Genomic DNA, 10,238 nt, shown 5'->3' with positions numbered 1-10,238 from the left:
GACAACAGGCAAGGCTCCGCCCACAGACGACTCCTGAAAGAAGATTGGCCGAAGGTCAAAATGTGTTTCTGCACAGATGTAAATATTTTGTTTATGATCATCTTTGACCTTTAGCTCACGTTTATCTTTCATACTGATTTTCACTGCTTTACATTACTTGAATAACTCGAGCCTCCGAGTGCTGCAGGTTTTAGACGAATCAGCTGATTTAAACGACTAAATGAAAACGTTCCCAGACGCCTGGTGATGAGCTCGTCGTGTGACTCAGGTGTGACCCAGGGTGACCCCTGCAGGACACCGAGGCCTGGAGTGCCCCCCCCCCCCCCCCCCCCCGATTTAACATCAGGAATATGAAAAATGATCTGTTTGTTTGCCTAAAATCATTTTTACTGTATCATGTTTCAAACTCACTCGTCAAACAAACACATCGAAACAATATTTGGACTCATTTTGATAAATAATGAAAACGTTATTTTACGCGGAGCGACCTCGGCCCGACGTCTACGTGCTGCAGCTCGCCGGCCACCAGCGCCACCAGGTAGGAGGGTACAGGAAACTCCATGGAGAACTGGAAGACGCGGTCCTGTTTGGAGTACGAACTCCGAGACGCACTCATGAGGACCGTCACGCCATCCGGGACCTGCCGAGGAGGACGAGCAGAAACGGCGTGAGTGCAGGTGTTTAAGGAAACGCCTTCTGTCACCGCTCTGATGTTACCTGGGCTCCGTGTGACTCACCCGGACCGTGGCGGTGTACGTGCTCTTGACGGCTGGCGTGTCGAAGCAGGGGAAGAAGGAGCGGTTACACACTGAGTGACCCTGAGTGAAGACCAGAGGACGAACCTGACCGCAGGTGAGCTCCGAGTCCAGCCACCAGATCTGCAGACACACACACACACACACACGGGTCACGCTGTGGTCACCTTCAGCATGCTCACGCTGTACAGACGCCGTGTCGTCTCCTTACCGCCGGCCCGTCCGTGGTGGTGTAGCGGACCGTGATCTGGACTGCCCGGCCTGGTTTCACTGCCGCGGTTGGCAGGCTGATGCTGAGCGACGAGCCGTAGTCGGTGAACGGGTCCACGCGGTACGTGAGGGACACGGGCTCCTGCTGCCCGGCCCCCGGCACCTTACAGTCTATGGAGTGGATCAATAAAGAAGGGTGGGAGTCCAGGATCAGGGAGCAGACCCCCGGCTGCACCGGAACCAGGTCCAGAACCAGCCAGCCGCTCATCTCCTTCACTGCAAAGTTCAGCCGCAGGTCCAGGTGGAAGTGACACAGCTGGAAGCTCCTGAAGTTCGATGCGGACGCCACATCCACCAGGGGGCAGCGTTGGGATTCCAGACCCAGGCCCGCAGAGGGCCGGGCCAAGTCCCCGGAGCACCGGCCCCCGGAGTCCGGCAGGGATTTACGGCAGCAGCACAGCGAGGTGGGCGCCTGGTGGAGCTCTGCCATGGTGAGCTAAAGCTGGGACCAAACCTGCTTAGACCGGAACCAACTGCATGAGACACGAACAAGAACACACCTGTGAGGGTCGGGAACACAGAGCAGAAACCCACCAGGCCCGCCTCAACGCTCAACACCCAGTACCGATGCCAACAGCACCCCAGTTTAACACAGTTTCCCCAAAACTACCTTTAACTCACAGTTTTAGTCCAATTAAAAAGCACATGATCCAATCCAGAGTCTAATCCTAACCACAGTAAACTGACACCCACCAGTGAACCCAGTACACAACTCAGGTACTAACCCAGTTTAACTCAGGACTCGATGCGTAGCCCACTTTAGCCCAAATAAGTAACTTTAACACAACAAGAGGCTTAGCGTCAAAACTCCATTCAAAACCTCGTTAAAGAAACGTCTAATTTTACGCCTAACAGAACATTAAGCCCCCGGTGAAAACTCATCCTGTGTGTCCCTGGATCCTCGATAAACCCTGAAGTTTGTATTTTTAAATCATTTTAACATTTTATAAACAGTTTAGGGCCAAATGAAAACTTTTAATCCACATCTAAACCCAGCTTTACTGGTCAGCCCCGGCCCACCCCATTCAAAACCTCAATCACACAACATTGAATTTAATAGTCAGTCCGCTGAAGACTGAAAATAAAGCCGAATAAAGGCTTCGCTGAGCGTGGGCTGACCTTCTGCCTGCTTCTCTTAGATTTAAGGAACTGTTTCACGAGTAAACTTTGGCTCTTAGTCCATTTAAACAACATTTAATCAAACTTAGCAAACACTGACAGGCAGTGTTTAACAGCCCTACTTGTTAAACCGGAGTTAAACTTCATATAAACAACAAGTCCAATTAAGTCAGAGACCCGAAAGAGCTCCGACACCCGGGAGACTCTCAAAGCCCAGTTTAAAGCGCAGTTTTAGGGACTCGGAGGAGTTACAGTGGCGGCTAGCAGCGCTGGAAGTTAGCAGCTTTAGCTCGAAGTGAGTGAAAACAGCACTTTAAGGTCAGCGCGTTGAACTGACCTGGTTAGCAGAGCCGGCTAATCAGCGCATTAGCACGGCGCACTGTTGCGGCTTCACGGGGACACATTTAAGTAAAATCCATCGGGACCGCACGGCGGAAGAACCAGGCGGACACCGGCTCCCCGGGAGAGCTCAGCCCGGCTCCTACCCGCAGTCCCGGACACCGAACCCGCGTCCTCCCGGAGGGTCGACGGAGGCTGGAGGTGAGCTGTGAGTCCGAGACCGAGCGGCCACACACGGACACAAAGAGGCAGAGGACACCGGCGGAGACCCGGGGGACAGTCGAGGCTCCGCTCCGGACTAAACAGGAAGTAACAACAGCGGGAAAAAAGTTTATGCAGGCCGATGAGTGGCGCTGTGGAGGCGGGTACACGGAGCGAGAGGGCGGCTCCATCCAGTTACCTGTTCATCCACCCATCAACGTATCAGTCTATTGATTCGTTCCACGACCACGATGCTCCATGTGACACACAATCAACACAGGACTACATAACGTGCAAAGTGTGCAAAAACTGCAACAAACAAAACAAAAAACAGTGCAAAAGAAAAGTGCAACAATGACAGTGGGTTGTGCAAAAGGTAACTTGATGTATTAAGGTGTGTGTGTGTGTGTGTGTGTGTGTGTGTGTGTGTGTGTGTGTGTGTGTGTGTGTGTGTGTGTGTGTGTGTGTGTGTGTTCAGGAGTCTGACGTTCTGGGGGAAGAACCTGTTCCTCAGTCTGGCAGTGAGGGCCCAGATGCTCCGGTACCTCTTTCCGCAGATGCAGCAGGTGTGACAGGTGTCTGATGGAGGGAAGAGAGGCTCCAGCCTCTCAGCTGCTCTCACTAACAGTTGTAGAGCATTGTGATCCGATACGGTGCCGTTACCATCCAGACAGTGATGCAGCTGCTCAGGATGCTCTCGATAGTCTCTCTGTAGATGGTGGTGAGAATGGATGGAGGGAGATGGGCTTTCCTCAGCTTCCACTGGAAGTAGAGACACTGCTGGGCCTTCTTAGTTATGGAGCTGGTGTTAACCAGGAGAGGTTCTCCACCAGCTGGACACCAAGGAATCTGGTGCTCTTGACGACCTCCACAGAGGATCCATCGATTCAACCATTCATCCACCCATCAACGTATCAGTCTATTCATCCATTTACCAGCCAACACATCAGCTCAGTGGAAGGATCGTGGTTTTCTGGAGTGTTCTGTGCACACTGAGGAGAATGGAAACATTAACATTGAAGCTCCCACACACAGAGCAGTACCTCCACCCTGTGGAAGGCAGACTCAGGAGTCTTCGCCACCACGACGTCCCAGTGTCCTTCAGACCCAGCCACACATGCAGACACAAACTAAAAAACGTAGTGTAGCTGTGCAGCAAGGACAGCTCAGAGCTGTACACTGGAGACACCAAACAGCCACCTCAACAGGACTCAGCTGTTCATCTGCATCTAAAGGTCAAAGGTCAGTCTTTGAGGACGCCAGTGTCCACATGTTGAACTGGAAGACAGACGGTTTGAACGAGGAGTGAAAGAAGCATCTATGGCTGTGTCCCAATCCAGTGACCGCACGCATTTGGAGACCGATTATGTCACAGCGACGCACGAAGGGTGTCCCAATTCAAAGTGTACTCCAAATGCAGTCAACAAATGTACCGTTCATGTCCCCAAATTTGAAGTGTGGTCCGGTGTAGACTTCGTGGTCCCATATATCCCACAATTCATAGCGCGGTGGTGGGTGTGGATAATTTGTTCGGAAAAAAACGATGGATGCCTGAAGCGGAGCGGCCGAAGAGTAAACTTTCAAAAGTAAGTACTGAATATTGTGTCACTTATTTATGTACAAATGTTTAATAATGAAGAACATTAAAACATTACTGTTGGTCACATGTCGGCACAGTTATGTGACATTAGTGACGTTTGTACTAACTTGGTTTTAAAGCCTTTAAATATGCGCCGTTCAATAGTCGACCTTAATCTTACAGAGAATGTGATGATTTCATGGATAATTAAAGTCAGTCATATATCCACAAACACAACAAGCTGAAAGTCAGTGATGCTGCTCGGTTTGCAGTCCTGAATATCACGGCACAAGCAGGATTCACTGCACTGTTAATGTGAGCTGTGTTATATTGCTGCCTCTGTTCGGTGGTGTCGAGCCAAACGCACTTTAACGTGTGTTTGAACGAGCTGACGGTTCACTCGTTAAGCTGAAAGAAAGATGCTTTAATCACAGCAGTCACACATGTGTCCACTGTACCATCTGGGACTCTTCTTGTTTACACTCGTAATAACACAAACACTAAATCCTGCTTCTCTGGTGCTGTTGTGTAGCAGTGTGTACACCTGAGACTGTCACCTGTCTGTCTGTCCTGCACTCTCTCTCTGTTTCTTTCTCTCTGATTGTGGAATAAAAGTATGAACATGTGTTTATAAGTTACACTTGTGTCTGAATCCTGCAGCTTATCACACATTTGATTTCCATGTGTGACGACTGCAAGTGTCCAGAGTGAGGACAGACTGAGGGAGCCACTGCTGCACATCATCTGTGAGGCTTTGCACCCCTGATGATCCACCAGGACAAACTCAGCAGTGTGTGAGGAAGAGGAGGAGGAAGAGCCAGCAGCAGCTGACAGATGGAGAGAATAGACAGACTGTTCCCTGTTTGTGAAGGACTGCTAGGAAAGTTTAACATAACTGTCTGTCCTGAATCAGTCTTATTAGGCAATGTTCAAATAATGTTATCATCCCAGTGTTTCCAGTGTGGGAGAAAGTACTCAGAGTACTCAGGGCCTTCAAGTTACACACTATGAAAGGCAGCAACAAGTTTAATGTTCAGAAACCTAAAGTATGTATCAGCAGCAGGATGGACCTAAAAATAAATGTTGGTTTCAGTTCTATGAAGCTTTGAGTATTTTGGATCAGTAGCTGCTGTGTTTGTTGCATCATATTGCTGTAACTGTTTATATGCTTTATATATTCTGAGCTAAGTTGATCTATAGTGTTACATCATATTCTATAAGGATGTTATGTGTTTGTTTACTTCCTGCCCAGTTTGACCAATACTCGCCCGTACTATGAAGCGTGCGGTCGCTGGATTGGGACACAGCCTATGTCCACTGTGAACGACCATCTTTGAATAGAGGGCGGGGCTTACCACACCAACTGTCTCCCAGGGCTTTGGAGAGGGCGTGACCACCGAGGCGCCATTTTAGCAGGCCAAACAAATGGCTAGAGGAGTGCAAGCATCAGTAATGGTTCGTCCTTGCTGTGTTGTCAGTTGTTAGATCGGACGATCGGGAAGGGAATAAGCTGGAAAACGGGCTCTCTTTTTACTCTTTCCCCACCTGGAAGCATCACGAAGGAGCTCATGTATCGGGTGTTACCAAAAGAAGGCGTCTAGCCTGGATAGCAGCTGTGAGACGAGCTGATATCCAGTTCGCTACCATCCCCAGATATCTATTGGTGCTACAGACATTTTCATTCAGGTAAGATCCAAATAAGTTCATATTACTCTTTATAGCCTATTAGTTTTATTTTCAATGCGCTCTGAGGTCATAGCAAATTAGAACAAACATCCTAATGAGTGATTTTGTAGATAAATGTTCTATTTATAGAGTTGCTAATTGTTTTTCATTATTGCAGCAAACCAGCCTATGAAATGGATGAAACACATCCCGACTGGGTTCCAGCGCTACACATGGGGCACTACGAAATCCCTGCTTCAAACTACATGCTACATACCACCATGCCAATCAGATTACTTCTTCCATGTGAGGGTGAACATGTGCCCCAGTGTGGTAGTAAAACCAGGGAAAAATACTACGGTGGCTGGGAAGTGCAAATCACATTTAAAACATCAACAACAAAATAACATTTCCGAAAACATTTTAACAAGTCTGCAACAAATTAACAAGTGGCTCTTGACAGAAAGGGATTGTCTGAAATACCGGAAGTGACTCAACGATTAGGCTTACTCCATATTTGTAGTACGGAAAAGTGATTTGTAGTCAGCTAAGCGAGGGCTTTTCAGAGAAGTAGTGTTCAGTTAATGTTTGAAGAGATTTTACAAAAGAGTATGGGTGAGATAATGATGTTCAGATTTTTAAATGTCACGGGGATTTTCTTAAGAAAATATCCAGACCTTAAAACCGTCATGGTCCACACTCCAGCCCAGCAGGTGGCAGTAAAGTGCCTTTAAATTAGCGGCAGAAGAATAAGCAGCAGCTAAACGCGGGATGTCAACAAACGTCGAGAAAGTAACTCCTCATTGCGCTTCGTTATTACCCTGAAGGTGCTCGCTGCACTAAAAATAGCTGGAAAATGTTTTGCCCGCTTTGTGGTGTTAGCTTCAGCCTCTTCACTCCTTTTTGTGCTTCCTGTGGACGGTCTCTGGAGCTTTTGCGGGACACAGACCAGGCTGAAGGATCAGACACCTCAGGGACATCAAAACAGACAGAAACTTCTGAACATGTGAATCACTTTTTGTTCTCTTCATACAGTCTATGCTATTGCAGTTAAATGGCACGTTTATTTACCATGTTGGCTCTGGTTTTGTATGACGGACATGTTTGTTCTGGTTGAATGAAAAAGGTTTAACATCAAAACGGGGTTATAAGCACTCTCCATTACTAAACGTAGAAGAGAATACAGGATAAGCAAACATAAAAAGAAACCATAAAAAAAATCTTGTTCATGACCTGTGCAGCATGTTAACACTATTGGAAGTAAAAATAACTTCAACTCCAATTTTGAAAACACAACTTTCTTTTTTTTTATTTTTTAAATAAAGCTCTGACTTGTATTGTGAGTCTGTGGTCTGGGAGAGAGTCTGTAACTCTGTCTGCAAAATACAGTAAATAATGACCAATGTTGGGTAATTAATTATATAGTTACTTCTTCAAAAAAGTAACTGAGTTATGCAAACAACAAAGTTTTTTGCAGCTTTTACCTAAAAATGCAGCCAAGGTGTTTTTTAAACAAACATTTCAAACTATTTACAGAACAATCAGCTGTTCTGCATCAAATCTGATGCCACACAAATTATTTGTGCCGCTCCAAAAAATAATTTGTGTCCACTATGAGATGAAGGAGAACAACAGCCTGATACCTGCAGGCCTGACAGCAGCAGATGTGTCACTGCTGTAACACCTGTAACACTCAGCAGGCGCCTCATTGACACACACAACAACACTATTGACTACACTACACACTAACTACACACTAACTACACACTGACTACACACTAACTACACACTAACTACACACTGACTACACACTAACTACACACTAACTACACACTGACTACACACTAACTACACACTAACTACACACTGACTACACACTAACTACACACTAACTACACACTGACTACACACTAACTACATAAGATTTGCACTGAACGTCACAAATCTCTCACATCTCAAAACACGCCGTCACTCTTAGAACTTCCCCCTCCCTAAACTAAATGCCACGTTGCCATAGCATTTTTTGATTGGTCCACATGGTACATTTTTCCACCAATAGGAAAGGTGGGGGGAGGTTTGTTTTTGTTTTTGCTCACAGGCTTTCGAGCGTTTTCCTTATAAAACGCCATTTTCACCATTTCTTCCCGCAGTAAATATAAACAACGACAGTATTCAGGAAGAAAAACAAACATTGCAGATATTTTATCATAACTCTGGTTTTACGTAAATGGCCTGTATTTATATAGCGCTTTACTAGGCCCTAAGCCGGGGCTCGAACCGGCAACCTTCCGATTACAAGACGAACTACAAGGCCACGATCGCCCAACGTGGCCGATCAACACAATTTAAAAACTGGTATAAAGTCCACACTTTTTCCGTCAATTGTTCCGTCTGTCCTGCTCACATCTCCAATGGACTTCTTTAAGTTGCTTGAAGACGTTTCACCTCTCATCCGAGAAGCTTCTTCAGTTCTAGGGTTAAATGGTGGAGAGTCCCAGATATAAACCTAGTGGGAGTTTCCCCCCACAGAGGGACACATGACCACCTGATGATCCTCTAATCACCTGAGCCAAGGTATGAAACTGGGTGTGGGTCACAATCAGCCAGGGTTTCGGGTGAGTTCATTGTGAAACCTGGCCCCACCTTATCATGCGAATTCCTGAGGTCAGATGGCCCAGGATGTGAGTGGGCGTTAAGGCGTCTGGGAAGGATCTCAAAACTGGATTATAGATGGCAGAGAGTTGGTGTCGTAAACCCCGCCTCTGTTCAAAGATGGTCGCTCACAGTGGACATAGATGCTTCTTTCACTCCTCTTTCAAACCATCTGTCCTCTCTGTCCAAAATGTGAACATTGGCATCCTCAAAGAGTGACCTTTGACCTTTAGATGCAGATGGACTGCTGAGTCTTGTCCTGTGGAGGTGGCTCTTCTGTGTTGTGCCATGCTCTTGTGAAGTGGCTGTTTGGTCTCTCCGATGTAGAGGTCTGGGCATTCCTCGCTGCACTGTACAGCATACACCACGTTGTTAAGTTTGTGTTTTGGCGTTTTGTCTTTCGGGTGAACCAGTTTTTGTCTGAGCGTGTTGCTGGGTCTGAAATGCACCAGGATGTCGTGCTTGGAGAAAACTCTCCTGAGTTTCTCTGATACACCGGCTACATAGGGGATGACAATGTTGTTGCGTCTGTCCTTCTTATCCTCCCTCGCTGGTGTCTGGTCTTCTTTTCTGTGCCTCTTTGCTGACTTTAAGAACGCCCATTTAGGATAGCCGCACGTTTTGAGTGCTTCCTTTACATGTGTGTGTTCCTTCTTTTTTTCCTTCAGGCTTAGAGGGAACATGTTCTGCCCGGTGGTGTAGGGTCCTGATTACTCCAAGTTTGTGTTCCAGAGGGTGATGGGAGTCAAAGAGGAGGTACTGGTCCGTGTGTGTGGGCTTCCGGTAAACTTTGATGTTGAGGTTGCCGTTCTCTTCAATGTGCACAGCGCAGTCCAGGAAAGGCAAACAGTTGTCCTTTGTGTCTTCCCTGCTGAACTTGATGTTTTTATCCACAGCGTTAATGTGCGCAGTGAAGGATTCCACTTCTTGTGTCTTGATTTTGACCCAGGTGTCGTCCACATATCTGTACCAGTGGCTGGGTACTCTTCCTTTGAAAGAGCCAAGAGCCTTCCTTTCCACTTCCTCCATGTAAAGGTTGCTACAATAGGTGACAGGGGGGAGCCCATGGCACAGCCATGTTTTTGTCTGTAAAAGCCTTCGTTATATTTGAAGTATGTTGTGGTGAGGCAGAGGTCTAACAGTGTGCAGATCTGATCGGGTGTGAAGTTGGTCCTGTCCTCCAAGGAGCTGTCTTCTTGTAGTCGTTTTCTGACCGTCTCCACGGCCTCCGTGGTGGGTATGCAAGTGAAGAGAGAGACTACATCAAAGGACACCATGGTTTCATCTGGATCCAGGGGAAGTTTCTGGACCTTGTCGGTGAAGTCGGTGGAGTTCTTGATGTGGTGTGGGGTGTTCCCCACGAGAGGAGCAAGGATGGTAGCAAGGTGTTTTGAAATGTTGTAAGTGGCTGAGTTTATGCTACTGACTATGGGTCTGAGTGGGACCCCTTTTTTGTGGATCTTAGGAAGTCCATAAATGCAGGGTATGGCATCCCCTGGGTAAAGCCAGTGATATGTACAGTGGTCAATGATTTTGTCCTTCTCAAGGTCTTGAAGGCAAGCTATAACTTTCTTTTTGTAGCTGCTTGTGGGGTCTCGCTTTAGGGCTTCGTAGGTAGTTTTCACACCTTGGCTCATGTGATTAGTTAGAGGATCATC

General features: G+C 47.1%; 1 protein-coding gene and 1 long non-coding RNA gene across 2 annotated transcripts in view; one reads left to right on the top strand and one right to left on the bottom strand.

Moving 5' to 3' along the window:
- rnpepl1 (arginyl aminopeptidase like 1) overlaps window positions 1–2,827 on the bottom strand; it is an 8,262-nt gene extending 5,435 nt beyond the window's left edge. The window contains exons 1-5 of the mRNA XM_026192115.2: window positions 2,482–2,827; window positions 967–1,498; window positions 738–878; window positions 489–640; window positions 1–33 (exon numbers count right to left, since the gene is read on the bottom strand). The exon at window positions 1–33 is cut by the window's left edge and continues 84 nt beyond it. Coding sequence (XP_026047900.1) covers window positions 1–33; window positions 489–640; window positions 738–878; window positions 967–1,455 — 815 coding nt within the window. The 5' untranslated portion in view covers window positions 1,456–1,498; window positions 2,482–2,827. The remainder of the gene's footprint in view (window positions 34–488; window positions 641–737; window positions 879–966; window positions 1,499–2,481) is intronic.
- A 1,914-nt stretch (window positions 2,828–4,741) lies between these two features.
- LOC145420192 (uncharacterized) lies at window positions 4,742–7,265 on the top strand. The gene is made up of 2 exons (XR_013901492.1): window positions 4,742–5,949; window positions 6,107–7,265. It is a non-coding gene; the product is annotated as an uncharacterized LOC145420192 (long non-coding RNA).
- The last annotated feature ends 2,973 nt before the right edge of the window (window positions 7,266–10,238 follow it).

Source organism: Astatotilapia calliptera, chromosome 14 (genome assembly GCF_964374335.1).
Source record: "Astatotilapia calliptera chromosome 14, fAstCal68.1, whole genome shotgun sequence".
NCBI lineage: Eukaryota > Metazoa > Chordata > Actinopteri > Cichliformes > Cichlidae > Astatotilapia > Astatotilapia calliptera.
This window is presented reverse-complemented; position numbering and strand designations above follow the sequence as displayed.